This window comes from Emydura macquarii, unplaced genomic scaffold (genome assembly GCF_026122565.2).
Source record: "Emydura macquarii macquarii isolate MOO-44397 ecotype Brisbane River unplaced genomic scaffold, CSIRO-AGI_Emac_v2 contig_295, whole genome shotgun sequence".
NCBI lineage: Eukaryota > Metazoa > Chordata > Testudines > Chelidae > Emydura > Emydura macquarii.
The window spans coordinates 10,898,077-10,917,297 of record NW_027130432.1 but is presented as its reverse complement, the minus strand read 5'-3'; the positions used below and the strand labels follow the sequence as shown (position 1 = coordinate 10,917,297).

General features: G+C 43.0%; 1 protein-coding gene across 1 annotated transcript in view; it reads right to left on the bottom strand.

The window, feature by feature from the left end:
• Window positions 1–3,053: 3,053 nt before the first annotated feature.
• GNAO1 (G protein subunit alpha o1) overlaps window positions 3,054–19,221 on the bottom strand; it is a 268,026-nt gene continuing 251,858 nt past the window's right edge. Inside the window, exons 7-9 of the mRNA XM_067551993.1 lie at window positions 14,256–14,409; window positions 5,603–5,826; window positions 3,054–4,448 (exon numbers count right to left, since the gene is read on the bottom strand). Coding sequence (XP_067408094.1) covers window positions 5,639–5,826; window positions 14,256–14,409 — 342 coding nt within the window. The 3' untranslated portion in view covers window positions 3,054–4,448; window positions 5,603–5,638. The remainder of the gene's footprint in view (window positions 4,449–5,602; window positions 5,827–14,255; window positions 14,410–19,221) is intronic.

The following is a 19,221-nucleotide window of genomic DNA, read 5'->3' as shown; positions in this document are numbered from 1 at the left end:
TGATTTGAAGTGATATTTAAACAAAATCAAGTCATTTTTCTGTCTTTTTTTCCCTCTGAACTCCCTGGCAGGTTGCAGTTATCCACACCTTTTCATCACCAATGTCGGTCTGATAGTTAGAAACTTCACCTCATTTCCTGTGCAGCAGAGGCGAGCAGCGTGTTCCATAAAAAAATCATACACTGATAGCTGCATAAGACCTTCACTTTTGCAGTAGCAATCTCCTGTTTTGTGGGCAAATAATGTCTAGCTAGCAATTTGCTCAATGGATTTCACCTTTTTTTTTTTTTTTTCTGTTTGCAAATTTTCTGCAAGGAGTTTCACAACTGTCATGAATGTATCCATTCTTCAACAAATAATTTCTAATAAAATCTTTAGGCTTTAGACTTTTCTTGAGAGATTTAAGAGAATTCAATATTTGAGATTCAAACCATGCTGGCTAGTTTTAATTAGACATATAGGTCATGAGGTATTGTTTCTGTTCCCTGATTGGATGAGTGGAACACTTGGAATCAGGTCCCCAGCGCAAATAAAAGCATTTGTGCATTGAAAATCGGCTTTCTGTGAATATTCTCCAAACATTTGCTTATAAGTCACTATTTCAGTGGCTGTTCCTGCTGATTAACTCATTTTCTAACATATTCATGGAACGCGAACAGAATAGGGGTGCAAATATAATCCAAGTCAATTCTAATTTTCAATCTGAGCCAGTATCTGCCAAACATTTTTTGAGCTATTCACCCAGTTTTATGTTTAGTCATTGTTTTTTGTCCTGCTCTAGTTGATTTTTGCCCTTCTCCCTTGTGTGGGCCTTTGAATTTTAGAATCAAGAGAAACATCTTTGCTACTATGGGTTCTATTTCTGTGTCACAGTGAATTTTTTTTAGTATTTCTTATGCAAATTTTCCAGTGTCTTTTAGCCATTCTTCTTTTGAATCACCTGTGTGAGTAATTTGATGATGGCTCTCACTGGGACCAAATTGTAGCTGGGGTTAGCTTTTCTCCTGCAGAGGGAAATAGAGGTCAGTGAACATCCTAATGCTCCCTTTTCTGACTGGTTTGAAATGACAAAAGACTGCTTTGGATCATGAAGTTGGTCTGGCTGGGTGGAGAAGAATGAGGGTTTAAATCAGATTTGACATGTGGACTGGATGGCAGAAGAGAATGAGAAATAGCCTCTAAGCTTTACATCTCTGGATCATCAGTTTGAATATGTGGCTGCAACAAGTCATAAGCCTTGGATGGCTGTTTGGTAGCTCTCAGCATGTGAAATAATTTCAGAATTTTACCACCAATCCTAGTGGATGGGTGTCTACATCATGATTGACACCATTAGCCATTGTTATTGCCAGTCTAAGTAGAAGTCAAGGATTGGGAAGAGATATTTAGGCCCCAGTCCTGAAAACACTTAACCATGTGTTTAACTTTAAGCGTGTAAGTAGTCCCCAGATGTGGCAATTTAAGCATGTGGGAGACTGTTTGTGGGATTGGGGTGGTAACTGCCATCTCACCTGCACCACTGATCCCTGCAGTTCGGGGTCAACACATGTTCGTGGGTGGAGGTGGGAAAAGGCTAACAAACAGGTACTGCATTTTAATTTAATTATTAATAATAATAAATCCCTAGCTTTTCCAGAATGCTTTTCAGCCCCAGCTCTCAAAGCACCTGACACAGAAGATGTATGCATGAAATTTCCAATTTCCAGGGAATTAAAATGTTCCAGCAGCTTCGGTGCTGATGAAAGCCATGTGATGGACCACCTTTGAGACTGAAGCTGTCTCTTTATCCCCCAAGCCAGTACAAAGCAAAGGTACTGACAGTGACAGCTTCCTTCCTCCACTTTCCTGCTAGCAGGCTTCAAACCTGAACTGGAGGCCCACCCCGAGGGAGCAAAAGGCAGTTCACATTCCTTGGATCTCATCCTTGGCTGCCGTGCTCATGAGAGACCATGAGATTGCGATGAGTGTAGGTGATGGTGGTGTTTCATGGGATGTACTAGGTCGAGACCACCAAATCCATTTCACATTGGCTACCAACAACCATCAGATGGCAAGAGCATCCAGATACTTCTGACCTGGGCATTGATCGTGCAAGGTGTCTTGCGTTGGCAGACCCTGGGCCAGTGCAGAGCCATGCTGAAGCCAAAAGCGATTTGCACAGATGCTGGGGTCTGTCTATTCGTGACACAACTTGCAAGATCAGGCCTTGGGCTGGGAACTATTAGATTAAAGGCAAAAGGCCACCGATTCCCTATCTCCTGAGCCATGCAGCGCCAAATGTTCTAGTACTCATCTTCCACAATTGGGGCCAGGCTTCGCCCCCAGGGGTTTTACACTGGCTCAAAGTTCCTTAGGCCACAGAGCCAAAGGTAGGGAAGGGGGGCTATGGCCTGACCACTTTTAAGCAATGGTCCCACACTAAATCAGTGCTGCTGCTGCTGCCAGAGAGGTTCAGAGCATCGCTCGGGCTGTGTGATTACAACACTACTGACACTTGACGCAGCTGCCCTTCCAGACAGACAGAGCGGTGACCGAACCAAATTCCAGTAAGTGGCCTTGTGACCTGCCACGTTGGAGCTCAGATGAGTCTGCTGAGACAGCCCCATGTGGGTGAGAGAGATGGGAGACTCCCTGAATGAGGAAGACCCAGGGTCGCTGTGTGTGTGGGTGAGAGAGAGGAAGACCCAGGGTCGCTGTGTGTGTGGGTGAGAGAGACGGGAGACTCCCTGAATGAGGAAGACCCAGGGTCGCTGTGTGTGTGGGTGAGAGAGACGGGAGACTCCCTGAATGAGGAAGACCCAGGGTCGCTGTGTGTGTGGGTGGTTGGGGGGTGGGGGGAGAGAAAGGGAATGGAATAATGTATGGGACTGGAAACAGGTCCCTGCAGGGAGTGGGGGGACAACCTAATTTGCCCCTTTTCCCCACATCTACAAGAAATACCTGAATTAGCAACTCTGATTATTTTTGTGGTTTTTTAAACTTTTCTTTCTTAATTAAAGAAAAATAGTAATAAAATAACTGTAGTCTGAAAACCAGACGGTGAAAGACCAGGATTACAGACAAACATTCTCTTTATTGAGCTACACATGAATTTTCCATTAGTCAGAGAAAGAGATTGGCAGTGTCTAATATATCACAGAAACCTCACTGATTGGTAATAGAAAGGCTTAGAAAGACCTGGCGCTTTATATATATATATATATTTAGTTCCTCTTTATTTATTCATTTTATTTTAAACAGGTGTGACTGGTTTTCTTCAGCAAAGGTAACTCTTAAAAGTGAAACTGTGAAGATGTCTGATTACTAATCAAAGTAGAAATGATGAAGGATCGGTCATGAAAACTGTGGCTTTAATGTAAACACTACATTTGATTTTGTTTTTTTAGTTTTTTGTGATTTTTGTGTGTGTTTTTTAAAATGTTTTAAAACATTTTCTTTCTTTCTTTTTTTGTTTTTGTTTTTCTTTGTATTTTTTTTTTATTTTTTTGTTTTTTTGTTTGTTTTTGCAGCACAAACACCCCCACATGAGAAAGAGACAGAGAGAGAGAAAACACCATTCACTAAAAGGAAGGATCAGAGGAGGAAAAAAGTAGCACAAAAAAGCATTCACTGGAAAGAGTTTAAAAAAAAATTAAATCAGAACAAAACAAAACAAAAAAACAAAAATTATCCCCCTACGTTCCCCCAAACCAACCCCCAAAACAATAAAAGAAAGAAGAGGAAGCCTATCTGGTATGTAATACACAGTATTCTTCAGCGCAAAAAAGACAGGAGAGTGGAAATCTCTGGATAATTTGGCCACTATGGGCCAGTGACAGCTGTGCTTTTTTGATACAAACCTGGAGCATGAAAGAGACAATTTAGAACAAAGAGTTATTAAACTAGGGGGGAAAATAAATAAATAAAAAGCAGAAAGACATCCCTTTATAGATACCTGACACATAGTCATGGTCTTACATTGTAGTCTTATCACTCCAGGCTAAAAACGAGCCCCCTCTTTTTTCTTTTTAAAGCAGCAGGACACAAATAAAAACAAAAAAGGAAATTAAATGAAAACAAACGCAAATTCATTCCTGTTAAAATGAGGAATGGAGAAGAGGAGAACGCCTCTGAGCACTGTTGCAAAAGATTTTTCTTTTTCTTTTTTTTTAAATAAAAGGGGGAAGGGGAACTGGGAAAGGATTTTTTCTTCCTTTTTTTTAAGCTACAAAGCACATGAAAAAAAGTGTTTTTTCCCATTTTTCTGGGTTTTTTTCTTCTTTTTTAATCTTTTAGCTTCTAAATGTAAAGACTCAGCTAAAACCAGATCTACAGCAGTCTACGGAAACACACAGCCATCATTCCATGTTCAGAACATTATACATTAACTCAGTAAGGAAGGCTGTGTCTTATGCAAAAGGTCATGCTACTGGTAAGGAGAACGTCAACAGGAGAGTCCATGAAGTGGTCTGGAGAGAGAGAGAGAGAAGGGAGCCCAGGCTTGAATACATTAAAAATAAATCAATTAAATCATAAGGGAAATCCCTCACTGCCAAGTAAAACAACATAACAATGGTTAAGGTCCTTAACCCTGTTAAAAAATAAATTGCATCTCCCTTCCCCTGCCCAAAGCCCACCTGAATGTGAGGTTGTGAGGTTGGCACTAACACACGGTTCAAATTTGATGGGCCAATACATCCCTCCCCCCACATCTTTTCAGCGTGTGTGTGTGTTGGGTTCTGATTGCCACTAGGGGCCCTCTTCTTTCTCGCAGACCCCGTGCTGGTAAAACGCCCGAAGCACCCCCATCCTGTGCTTTAATTTGGGAGGAAGTTACATTCCACACGTGAAGAGCTTGGTACATAAATGGTGCTTTCCTGCTGCGTCCCGGTTAAAAAAAGTCCTACAATATTGTGTCTTGGGTTTTCTTTTTATTTTTTTGGCTGTCTTTTTTTTTTAAATTATTATTAGTTGTCATTTTTTTTGTTGGTTTTTGAAACCCACAAGAGCTGAACAGAACCGAGGGGCCCTGAAAGCCCAGCCCACATGGCCCAGAATGCAGTGTGACATCAGCTGACTGACAGGTTCCTAAGAGCAGTATCTAAAAAAACCAAGAAACTGGGACGGGGAGAGAGAGAAAGCAAACAAGGAAAAAAAAATGTCCCCTTCCCCTCTACCCCGGAAGCCCCTCCCAACAAAGAAGTGTTAAAAAAATAACATTACCGCTATTTGTTTTAAGAAAGCGATCCCTTTTAAAACTCGTAGGATACCTTATGTTCAAAATGCAGGTGGACCATTTAGCAAATGTCAGTGTCACTTTTCCTGGCTTATTTAATTGATTTGATTTCTATGACTAGTGACTATAACAGGAAGGGCTAAAGCCTGTCAGAGAAATCAGTTCTGTCCACAGCTCTTTGAGACAAACTAAAAAGATTGTTGTGGTTTTTTAATATATATATATATATATATATAGTATATATATATATATAATTTGTCATTATGCCTTTTTATTTACCAGCTTGCATTATTTAGTATTATGATTTTGTTTTTTGTCATTTGATTCGGTTTTTGTTTTGTTTTGCGCTTTTTTTTTTTAAATTTTTCCTCACGCCGTGATCATTACCAAAGGAGTTGCTTTGCTATACAGGACGAGAAGGTGTCAGTACAAGCCACAGCCTCGGAGATTGTTGGCAATGATGATGTCAGTGACGGCGTCGAATACCACCTGGATGTTGTTCGTGTCCGTCGCACAAGTCATGTGACAGTAAATCTCCTTGTTGGGGGAGCGGTTTTTGCTTTCAAATTGTGCTTGGATATATGCCGCTGCATCCTCATAAGTGTTAGGGCCTGCAGGCAAACAAACAGGAAAAGACAGAGAATCCCCATCAGAGGTCTTGCAGGCATGAGCAAGCTCTAGGGAGATCTGGGAGAGGGGTTGATGTACTGTCCCCTTAAAGTTCACCTGCAAAGGGGGAAAAGATGGGGTCATGGGCTGATGTATGAAGAACAGCTTTTGTACTGCTTGTAGTTTCCATTAGAAAATCAGGTCTCATCTACCCTCTCTCCTTTTTCCCAGATGATGCTATGGATAACTGGTGAGCTAATGGGATGATGACATTGCAAGCGAAACATGAGCAACTGAGAAGGGATTTCAAAACTCTTGGGGCCAGCTCCTCAGCTAGTGTAAATTGACTAGCTCCATTGACTTATTTACACTAGCTGAAGATCTTGCTCATTGATTTTTTGAAAACACTTATTTAACTCAAACACCTGAATGAACAGCTGGAGGGGAAAGATCCTCTCTCTTAAAGATTCAGTACCCTCCGTCCCTTTAATTAAAGTTATAGGAAGTTCCTACTCTGATTCTCTGCACCACCAGGAGACTTCCAGGAAACTGAGGGAAGATGAGACTTGATGATCCTGATATTTCTGAGGTGAAAAATGAGAAGAAAAATTAAAAAGCAAACCAACCAACCTTGAAGGCCTTCTTTAGCCATTGCCAAGAAACCCCAAAGGCCCCACCACGATGTTTGTTCTTAGTTTGCTGGTCACCATTAAAGGCAGTGTCTGTCTGAGGTATAGGTACTGTGCAGTGCTATGCTGTGCAGTACTTTGTCCCAACATTTGTCCTAACTCTTCATCTCACCATAGCTACAGTGTATGGCACATGCTTGGTGACTTTGCCTGTTCCGCTGCCTTCTCACCTCTGACCAAATCTCTCCCACCTCCACATCCCCATGACACTTCTCCACATCCCCAAACCACCTTTTGCTTTCTTGCATCTCCACTCTGGCTGTGATGATCTACTCCTCCCTTGTTTTTGAGGCTCTGGCCACTCTGATGACCAACCCCTACATGGAGCAGGAAACCAGGAGGTAGACTTGAAGAGCAGCTTTCCAAGGGCAAGCTTGTGAAAGCTTCATGTTGAAGAGTAGAAATTGCTCTTGTCATGTGAAGGAACCCATGTGAAAGTAAGCTAGCTCTTGGTTCAAAGGCCTGGGAGCACTGCAGAGGTAGCAAACAGCTCTGGGTAAATGGGGAAGGAGAAAGAGAAAAGCAACACCTTGCATGGCTTTCCAATGTCTTTCACTGAGTGAATTGCCAACTCCTCATGGGAGAAACATGGCTCAACCATGAAGTGGGGGCCTTTGAGGGCAGCATATAAAGGGAGAAATTGGGGGAACTAGGCCCTGATCCTTGATGAGATCTGTACCTTCAAACTATAGTGTCAATGGACATCAAAGATTAAAGCACTGAAAATATTTTGGAAGCTCAGGTATTTGTATCTCCAGCTGGGAGTCACATTATCAACAGGGGGAAAGCAAACAAACAAAGAGCTGTATCCAACTCTGTGAGATGAAAAGTATCAGAAAACTGGCTCTCACATCTCCTTTGAACCACACTAACTTTAATGGAGTTACTCCTAATTTACGCCAGTGGTGGTAACACTGGGGTCATGCAGTGACTTTATTGGAGCTGCATAGAACTGCTAATCAGTGCACTTCAATACAAACATGGGAAACTGAGGCCAGGTCTACACTACAAACCTACATTGGTATAATGACCTTGCTCAGGGGTGTGAAAAATCCAGTGCTATGTCAACGGGAGAGCTTCTCCCACCTTTTGGATGATGGGTTTACCATGCTGATGAGAGAAGCTCTCCCGTCGGCATAGTAGCATCTTCACTAACATGCTACAGTGGTGCAGCTGTGCCACTGCAGCTTTTAAGTGCAGACCTGCCCTAAGCAACAATAGTGCTTGATTCAACCAAAGCCACACCCAGCCCCAGATTACTACAGGTCACACTATGCTGTGAAATCCCACGCTTTTGTCCTGGTTAAAGCATCAGGAAAGGAAACTGGGCCCTGGGAGAACAGTTTGGAACGTGTCAATCCTTTACACAAGCGTTACAATGGGAGAAAAAGATAATGGTTGAGGCCATGTAACTATTGCTACAAGATGAAAAGAAAAGGTATTTAAAGGCTTAGACACGAGCTTGATTGTCTACATTCCACCTGCAACCCAAATACCTGCAGCAAAGCTGGGAGCTGCATTCCCCATGCTCCTTCTACTGCTGCAGTGGTTAGGGATATCATGCAACAGGGGAAGCAAAGAGCCAAGAGGCACTAACATCAGATCTGGACACTAGGCCCAGATCCATAAAGATATTTAGGCTCTTAACTTCCAGAGAAATCAGTGATAGTTAGGATCCTTAATGCTTTTGCAGATCTGGGCCTAGGAACCTAATTATGCTCCTAGTTATATCACTATATGTCCAGAGTAAATTCCTTAATGACAATAGAATTCCTCCAGAATTACACCTGTGACCTGAGAGCAGAACTCAGCCCTAGGGCTCCTACAGAAATATCCAGCAGTTCCAGCAATACCCAGTAAGCAGATTATTATGGTCAGTGCTATTACAATGGACACTATAATAACTTGTGAGAAATTATGTTGCCTATGAATCCCATCACTAGCGTTTCACAGAGCATTAGGCACTTCTAATAACCCATCCTACAACACTGATGAACAGAGCCAGTTTCTCCTCCCTTGGTACAATGGAATTACTCTTGATTTACACAGGTGTAACTGAGCCAGGCTTGGAACATCAATCAAATGGATCAGAGTGAATAGACTTGATAAGTGCAACCAGATGCAAAACCAACACTCAGTCCACTATGCACTAAATAAGTAAAACTAAACATGAAATGACAAGATGGCTGCAGAATGGCATTCCATTTTGATGGACAGCATGGCCTGTGTTGCACAAATAGGAAAGCGGGAAGAATTGGGTCGCTTTGCATGTTGGCAAATGGATAATGATGGAGACTTTCACCTGCAGCTTGCTTGTTTAAATCCAACCCAGCTTTGCAACAACTGAAGAAAGGTGCTGCCATTGTGGAATGAGCAGGTGGTGTCTAGGGAACAGTTAACCACCTGCTCTAATGAGCAGACACACCTGAGAGCCCAAGGATTGATGGTGATACATGGAGACTGACCTACTTTGTCACCCTTAGCTGTGGTCTCCTCTGGTCAGTAATGGCAAGGTAACTTGCCGTGTAGTTCCCATTCCTGTACTTTCCCCCAGGTCAGAGGTTTGAGATTTGAGGTTTAGGTTTCTTACAGAGATGGGGACAACTGCAAAATTTTAATCAGGATCCAAACTTTTCCCAGGAGGGGAGATCCACCGGTTTCAGATGGAGCCTGTCTTTACCTCTGGGCTTTGCTCTCCAGGGCTTTTAATGCTGCATCATTCAGCAGCACTAAAATTGGGCTGAGAATAAAAATAAATGGAACAGGAAGTTTGGACAGACATGGAGCTGACGTGCGAAGATGGCTCACAGTGACTCTGCTGCTCACTCGGTCAGAACAATTATGCTTTTGTAGCGGTGAGATGAGACACCTCTAATTAAGGTATAATGTTCCTGGTGGAGGCATAGACAGGGTAATAAATTGCTGCTAGGTTTATGGAGCACATACTCCAAGGCCAGCACCATTATCCCTATTACAAACCAAAAGGAAGGCAGTGTCCACAAACCACATATGTAGTAGAGACCTGCTGCTGTTTTCTCAGGACCTTCCAGGGATACCCTGTTGTGGTCATAGCTCACGTGAATACATGTTGGAGGCAGTGAGCTGTGTAGGCAAGGAATGATGTGCCTGGACGCAAGAGGCCAGATTCTAGCCCCTGTTCCAGCTGCTTTGCGCTGCTATGGCTTACCTGGCTCTCTGGGGATTTCCTGGGATAGCAAAGAGCAGGCATAGTAACTCTAAGCCAGAGGTTCTCAAGCTAGGGATAGAGACCACCCTTCCCTTCCCTTCCCATCTTGGGGTATGTGTGTCCTGGCTAGATCCCAGCTAAATGACAGGGGAGTCTGCTCTAAACCATCTGCTCTCCTAGACCCCTGTGTAGGGATGCCTATGTGCTCCCGAATGGACACTTGAGGCTGTGGGCAGATGGTTATAAGTCAGAGAAGCCTACCTTATGCCTGGCCCTGCAATCTGGGGGCCGCAGCAGTGGCATGTAGACTGGGCTAGCTATACCAGGCTCACCGAGAACCAATCGTGTTCCTGTCTGGAATGCATACAGGACAGACCTAGCCAGCTGTGAGATATAAGGAATCTGCAGTGAGGGCAGGCGATAGGGGTTAAGGTAAACTGAAACAGGAGGGGGGACCTTTGCTTTGAGGAGAGAAGGGGCAGCAGCTTCCCCACTCTGGGTTCCCCCTTCCTCTAAACTCTGAATAAAAACAAGAGAAAAACCACAGTTCCTGATTTCACCATCTAGCACTGTCAGAGAGCAGTGGTAGGTACCAATGCAGCCCCTCCCATGGGGACACTGTCCTCGGTGTCTTCCTGCTCCCTACTAACTCACCCCAGAGTAAGGCAACCTCGCTTCCCTCCCCCTCAGCCTTTCTGGGAGGTGGCCCTTTAAATTCAGCAGAGCCAAGCAGCAGCAGCCCTAAGGTGGCCATTTTGCAACCTGCAGCAGCTCGCCCCATCTTCTTTTTTTCCAGCTGGTAAGTGCCTGCTACATCACCCCTTTCTCTTGATTGCGGATGGCACATTGCAACATCTATTGATTGTTCTGAACCTGAGCTGCAAAACTCAGTGCCGTATTTGAACGCTCTCCTACGTAGAGTCACCGGGTGTCCTGTGTTCTCACAGACAGTCCCATTTTCTAGCAGCTGGTCATGGAAATGTGGAGTCTTATAATAGGAATATTCAGCTGCTCCCCTCCCTGTGTGCTGCTGTGGCTGTGGGAAGCCAGGCCCTCCAAGCCCTGCTGCTGGGAAGAGCAGCCATGGCTGTGATTCTAGGCAGGGGAAAAGCCCCTCTCCCCCCCGCAACCGGGGATTGCTGGGTCGCCCCAGCAGCACAACTGGCAGCTGCAAGGTCTGGTCTGGTCTGGCCTGACCAAGAGTGCTCGCATCTCCCAGGCTGACAAGAGTGGGGCCCTGCCTGTGGCAGACCCAGCCCAGGGGTGAGGGGAGAGGGTGACTGCGGACACCCCAGTGAGGAAGAAGCACCAGGCTCCTTTCTAGGGAGGTAGGGGAAAGAGCCCCTTGAGTAGGATAAGAGAGAGAGTTGCCCCCTCCACTGGCCTCCTGGTCCCATCTATGTGACAGGTCTCGCCTCTTCTCCCACCCGTCTTCAGTGACAGACTCTTGGGAGTTCATTTTGAGAACCCGGTCACCTTACCCAAGCCAGGGGATGTTTGGAAGCCAGTGTCAGGTCCTGCTGTCACAGTTTGTACCGTGTAAACGATACGGCCAGAAGGGCCTGTGTTCTCTGAGGGGCTTATCTGGCACCTACAGTCTATCAGATGGGCCAGAACTCCAGGTCTGACAAGTCTTTATAAAATGTTGCCTTGCTGGTCTGGGGATGGCGGAGGGCCAGTTGTGAGAGCTGAAAAATACATGTTATTACTCTAAGCAGCTTATGATGGTGAGAGCATTGAGGCCTGGCCCCTCGCTGAAATGCACAAAGACAGTATCACGCAGCTGCAATCATCTTCTGAAGAGCTGTTATTATCTGGAGATTTATTTTCCTTTTCAAGCTCTCTTTCTCTGGCTCCGTTCCTTTATATTAATGTGGTTGCTTGGAGGAACAAAGATGCCCATGTTAGATCATATCTGAAGGAGAGAGGGAAGTTGGCGTATGCCTCGGAAGTATTGTGCAGTTTGCTATCCCGTGTCCTAAACACGGACGATGTTGCCATTTTCTAGGGAATGGGAACTCAGCCGGGGCCCAATTATCCTGGTGAATTCAAATCCTAGGGCTGGGATGATCAGTTGTCAGGTGCATTGGAAGGTGTGCTCAGCAGTCGTACACAAGATGATGTGGATTATAGAGCTCTGTAAAATGGCATTGATCTGCCTTGGACAAAAATTTGGCACCCGTGCCGGCCGGCTCATTCCTCCACTGCCAAACTTCACTCAGGAGAGGTCTGTCTTTCATAAAGTTCTTCCTTTGGCTTCTCCTATCCCTTTGCCTTTTCTTTCCTCATCTGCTCCCCTCTCTACTGGCCCTGCTCCACTCCGCTCAGCAATCTCCTTTAAGCCCGACCCCATCATCTGGGGAAGTGCAGAGCCGGGGGGAAGGGGTGAAAGCAGAGACAAAGGAGAGAACGGGAAGGCTATTTAGAAAGAAGCTGAAGCCGTTTCTCCTTCCAGCTGAGGGAGGAGTGTGGGGGATGGGTCAGCAAGAATGCACAAGAGAATTGTTAAACAGGAGCAGCTGATTATCTCCTCCGATCTATCCCTGGGTGGCCATTTCCTGAGGACCAGAGGAATTATTCCCTTGGGCGGATTAATACTGACTATGTTATTTATATTTAATGTGTTTCAGCCTTGTTACCACTAATCTATTTTTAAAGAAAGCGTTGACAAGTAGCAGGGTGTGTTCTGCTCACCCAACGGGTGCATGATGACACGTGGGTGCCGCTCATGAACCAGCGCACCCAAGGCACTGGCTCTTGGCTGGCGTAAAATGGGCAGCACACACCAGAGACTCCAGAGCGTAAAATAGTCCTCGCAAAATCTGCTGTGCATTTTGCTCCCTGGACTGGCTCACTCTCCAACTGTTTGGATGGTAACATAACTAGCGTTGGATTTTTGCTAAAGATGACAATTTTGGGGCCAACCATTCACTTTGGCACCGTGGGCTGGACGTATGAGCATAGGACTTGCAGCCTCTGTTATTGTTTTGCTATGGAGTCTCAGCAAGAGACCAGAAGGGCAGTATGGACTGATATTGTAGGCTGAACCAGCAGCTGGGAAATATGCCTTATTGTGTGTCTTTGCACATTACTCTGTGCTCCAGTTTCCCCATCTGTAAAATGGAAGTAATCTCACTTATCTCACAGGGGCAATGTTGATTAATTAAAGATTGTACATTGCTCTAAACATGCACAGTAAAATTCTCTCTGTGTCTCTACATATATCAATCTGAGATCGATCTTTCTATGAGACTTAATGCAGGGGGCAGATTATCCAACATCTGCCTACTTGTGGCGTTCTTTTCTTACACCTTACATCTGGTACTGGCCATTGCTGGAAGCCAGATACTGGGCTACATGGACCACAGGACTGATCCCGTCTGGCAACTCCTATGCTCCTGTCTGCGAGAAAGGTCTGCCATAACGAGGCTGTATGTTTGCTATAGCCATTACTTCTGTTACAAAAGCATTCACTTTTAGGGGTTTTTTCACTATAAAAATCATTGGTAGTTGTAATCCCAGCCAGCCTGCTATTGGAGCAAGACTCCATCATGAACTTTTAGACAATGCAACTGTCTATATATCAGTTTAATGCAGACTGGATGTTTTCTGAGGGGTTTAAATTGTTTGGTAAACATTACTAAGCGGGGCTCATTACATGATATTGTACAGTAAAAGGATATTTATTTCACTTTTCTTATAGTTACCCCCAACAAACAACTTAATATCCATCAAAATATTGTGTGCCATGCATTTTCCTTAAAAACAAAAAATGGCCTTTGTCATTTTCGCTCTGACAAACAACCAGCGGTAGCCAAGGCAAGCACCAGAGGACAGGTTGGTCTGAAGACCCCACCCTCTGGACAAGGTGGCCATACTGTCAGAAGGTAACTCAGGCTCCCGTCCTGCAAACACTTACATGTGTAATGAACTTTACTACCCCAAATAGTTCCATTGATTTCAGTGGGACTACTCACAGCAGTAAACTTAGACATGTATATAAATTTATGAACAGGAGTATATGACAGGGTTGCCATCCATAACATGGGACTGGTCTCGATGACCTATGTTCCTGTATGTGTAAGTGTTTGCTAGACTGGGACCTTACAATCAGTGGCTGGTGTTCCCCTTGAAAGTTAAACTTACTAAACATTTCAGAAGTAGATTCATGGGCAGAATTGGATCATGAGGAGAAAAGGAGGAGGAATGGAAGGAAGGAGAAAAAAACATTCTTAATATTACTACAATTAACATTGTTATATTGTTCCATTAGTTATTGGGGAAATTTCATATTTCAGTGCTTCATAAGTCCATAGGGTGTCTTGAGGTTTGCGTGTCCCATTGACAGCATAGGAGGACCGTTCAGTGTTACCTCCACAAGAACTGTCCATAAGACACCCATCAATACTAATAGACACAGCCCCTCAAGGCACCATATAACTTTAGGGCACCTCAAGTGTTTCATTTCTCATCCCTGCCCTAGTGCTGCAAGATCACTTCTTTCATCTTTTGCTTCCTGACTGGCGGACTGAGCTGTCCCCATCATGACACATACCTGTATATTCAGGGAAGCAGATGGTCAGAGGTGATTTCTTGATCTTCTCAGCAAATAGGTCTTTCTTGTTGAGGAAGAGAATGATGGAGGTATCGATGAAGAATTTGTTGTTACAGATGGAGTCGAAGAGCATGAGAGACTCATGCATGCGGTTCTGCAGTAGGAAGCAGGTCAGAAAGGAAAAGAGAGAGACAGGCAGAGAGAGAGAGAGAGAGAGAATGAAAGTTAGATTTAGGAAAGGAGAACGTTTACCAAACCAAACTCCGGGTAACGTTTGGAAAGCACGTTTTCTAAAACTGGACACTCATATAACACAAGACAGTTACAAAAGACAAGGAGACTCTTCAGATGAAAGCCATGTGCTGTTAGTTTTCAATAGATCAGAATCCTAGTACTGGGGACAGGACAGCAACAGAGCCTCCTGTGATGACATGACCTACCATGGAGCCTATATTTGCTATTCTTGATTGGACCAAAGGTCTGCTTTGAGCAGTGACCAATACCTGAAGCTTCAAAGAAAGGTGAAAAGCTCCCATCATGTACCTGACCACCTGTCACATGAGGGTGAGGACAAATACTTCCTGAATCTTGCAGTTATCAATGGATGCCCAGAAACACGACACTTCCATTAGTCTCATCTTAGTCTGCAGAATTACAAAGTATTATTATTGTTCATAAAGGTCTCTCTCTTGCTTTTAAATTCAGGGGAAGTAGAAAATGTCAGGACTGGAGAATAAAGTGGGCCCTTTCTCACACCATTAAATCAACCTGTTTATTGAAATCATCACAAAGTCCTTCATCAGATGCTAAAGTATGCCCACTCCCCATATTACATTGCCTGTCTTTTCTCCTGCGTGGAGCAACATATCACTCACCCCCCAGATGCGGCAGAGAAAACAGAAGCTTCCACGCTTGGTTATGCATCTTGCTGGTCATCACAAAGCAGTGGGGAGTGGAGCTGGGTGGGAAACAGTTTTCCCACCCTGTAATCATTTTCAAGAGTTTGATATTTCTTCCCATCTCAAATCAGGATAAAAAGTCAAAATCTCAAAAATATCAGTGAACTGGAAAACTGGACTTTTTTTGTCTTGGGTCAATTGTAAATTTTTGGATTATTTTTGAAATGTTTCATTTTGATTTTGACCTTTATTTTTGGTCTTTTTTAACTCTTTCATCCAGTATGACAATTTTAACACTTTTTTCTCTTGACATTTTTTGAGATGGAAAATTTGTCAAACCCAGCCCTGTTTCCTGAGCAGTTTTGATTTTGATTAATCACTGTTTTTCAATGAAAATATCTTTCAAAATATTCCCAATGCGCTTTCTTGGTGACTCCTCAATTGCCCATCTTAGCTGCTCAGAAGCTGCTCCGGCATTCACTCTGCAGGGCAGCCTACTTTTTTGGTTGCATGGGGAGAAAAGGGTTTAGTGATGAATGCCACTATTGCAGGAATGCCAGATCAGTGAGTACTCAGGCTCCAGGATGGTGTGGAAATTGAGGCATGTATTGAACTAGCCCTGTGCTACCACAGTGTACAAAGTACCTATAGATCAGTCAGTAAATACCTGCCAGTCAAGTAACATCAGACACATGGTATTACTCCTCTATGACCACTATCGGCTATATTCATGCTAAATAAACATCATGATGATGCTCCAAGTTTTGAAAGGAGCAGAGTTTGTTATGTCAGTGCTATCCTACCCTTGAAAGTCTTGTCAGTCTCTGAAAGTCCCTTTGTAGCAGCAGGCATTGCTAAGAATCCTTGGCACTGAAGAATGCATCATATTGAAGATGCAAAATGAACCAAACTTCTGTTCATTGGCAAGTTTCATGGCCCTCCTGATATCACTCTGTTGTTGATTACCCAAGAGCCATTGTTCCTATTTGAGAAGCTCTTCAGTGCCAGGACTTTGACTAAGGGCTTATCTACACAAACAGCTAGGCTGCGGCAAGCTGGGGTGTGAATCTACCCCACATTAGCCTGACGTGGTTTAGCTGTTTGAGTGCACCCTGCTGACACGTGTTAATGTTTTGTTAGAGAATTTTGAGCTAGTCCTGTTAATTGTTTGTGCAGAGAAACCCTCAGGGATATTTTTATGCTACTCCTAACACTCCATTTGGTGGCTTCTTGGCAGCTTCTTAATTTAAATGTCCCTCTCATAATCTGGTGAGGTCACGTAAAGTCTGTTTTTTTGTTTTTATTTAAATGATGCTATAGGACTTGTCTCCAGAAAGGGGTTGAAAAGAAAAAAAGACCAAATGAGGTTGAGCTACTGTGAATTAGTTGCCAGAAGCCATAGAATATCATGAAATGGAGTATTTTCACTCTTTTTCACTGCTTCAACTGTATTCCATCATGTTAAAGGGCTTGGGATTCTTTATATGAACAATTATATACACAAGTCATTACAAACATGGACTGCTGGGACTGCAGGAAAGACGAGAATATACTGTACCGGGGCTCTTTCCAACAGTAAGGATGATTTTTTCTTTGTATTAACTTACCTTTAAAAAAAAAACAAATGCCATTTGCTATCATTCTTCTGAACATCACAGGTCAGATTTTAGACAACAGCCACAATTTCTGTGCCCCTAAATTGTCAGTGCAAGTTTGCCTCTTTGATTATTGTACCTACAAAATCACAAGTGTAAAAACAGGGCCCCAGTTAAGGCTAAGGTGAAAATGTTGCCCTTTGTCAAAGTCAGACAGTGCAATAGTTACATTTGCCTAACAATGAATTTTATTTGATGGTGCAATAGTCTCCCAAGAGCACTGATGGTATCCCTACTGCCTAAGTCATTTAAAACTAAACTTGACACAACACTATTCAATACACCATTTGGAACAAATCTGGAGGGAGATGGACTAGATGGAACCAGATATCACTTAATTAAGAAAAAAGAGAGATGGAGGGTTTCTATCCCTTTAACATTTTAGGGGAGAAGAGCAATGGGAAGGCAAACAATTGAGAGGTCAATTCTCACAACAGTGTATGCATCATAGGCGTTATGAGGGTAATTTATGAATTTGATGGAGCTAGAAAAATAACCTTGTCAACTGCAGGCCGCAAGGTTCTGTAACCTATCCCCAAGGTTGATCAGTAAGAATTCTACCCTTGCCATCTTCAGGTCCCAAAGCAAGACTCACTCTTCTGTAAAACATTTCCCAAAGAAGAAGAGCAGAAGTAAATCTGGAAGCTTACTCAAAGGAAGGAGCCAGTTACTATTCCAGAAATTATGATGGAGAATTGATTGTCTTTCTGGATAGATCCAATTGTTTTCTATAACCTCCATACTGTACCTATCTACCACCGAGACAATGTTCTTGAAATGCTGATAGATAGATGGAGGATTGACACCATCTTCCCGTCAATGCAGGTATATCTAGGTCTTTTCCATCTCTAACCTCTGTGATTCTACAATACATACAAAGCAACTGCATGAAGTGAGCATATAGACCTTATAGAATTTCCAAAATGCATCCAAACAAACCAATCCCATACTTACAATAGGTTGATTGAAAATACTTTAGGGTTAAAAATACACAAATTGCATCAGAAAGAGAGCCCTGGATAAAGGCAATCAATGTATGAAGAACATCAGTTAGAGGAAACCAGTGCTCTATGACCCTATGTACACTTTTGCCCAATATAGTGCCATTATCATTCTCCTGGACTCAATTAATGTTAGCCCAGTGCTTTGAAGATGTAAATACAGCACAAGTATTATTATTATTTATTTTATTTACTTCTAAACATTACTATGGCAATTATCCCAGTAGAATCATTACTGTATTGTGCATTACTTCCATTCCCACCAGAGACATCGTTGTCAGCATTCTCTGAAGCCAGCAGACTACATTATGAATTTAAAAAGCCATGAAGGTTAGATATTAAAAAAAACAAACAAAAAAAAAAGACATAGTAGTTAAGGGTATAGCTTTGTTTCAGTGGGAGAGGGGCTGTTGTGTCATATAGACAATCATTATCTGTTGCCGTGCTCTATTATAGGGGAAAACCTTTTTAATCTGAGCCAAGTTAAATAAATAACAAGCCTCTCCTGACTGAATTGCAAATTTCAGAGAAAAATAAAAGCCCTGACTGAAAAGTATTCATATAGAAATTTTCTGATGGGGAAAAATAAATTTTTATGGCAAACCTTTTCCACTGTGGGGTCAGCCCTAGAGCTGGTGTTCACCGAAGTATAGTGTTAATATAAGAGACATTCTGACTGTCGTGCTTTCTAATGTGGTCAGGCATTCCACAGTATATTGGACTGTGGAACTGGTCCTGAAAATCATCCATACACAGAGCAGTGACTGACTTCAGTGGCATGTGGACTTCTTGCAAGACCGATCCCTAAATGTTTCCTTTAGAAATATATGGAAACTGCTCCAGAATGTTTCAAAATGTAAAGCAATTCATGACCAGGTGATTAACAATTTTAATTGAATTTAGCTGCAACCAATCAGAATGTACATATTTACATATATGAGATTGCACAACTCTATGCAAGTAAATAATAGAATCTCATTGACTGTCACATGGCTGTTTTCAGCTAATCATGAGCCAAGATTTTCATCATGGATGTAAATATTATTTATTACCCAAAGAATTTATTATGCAGCATTACTACAAAAAATTTGAAGCACACTAAGCAAATTTTAGTTTAAGAACTGTTAAGAGAGTAAACGCCAGCTCCTGTCCCAGGCTTTCCCACCAAAATGCTCTCATTCTCCTAGATTCATTCATTTAAAAACTCAAAGCCATACCCTAAGCTTCTCAGTGGTAGGGCGGGAAGGGCGCTAAGGGAGAGAACATGGTTATCTTTCAAGTAATGGAAGACATTAAGAAACAATAGTGATAAGTAACTGTACAGATAGGTAGGGAAGAAATTTTATCCATTGATTAATTCATCCACAGAATTTGTCTCTGTACAACTCTGATGGCATTTTCTTAGTTCATG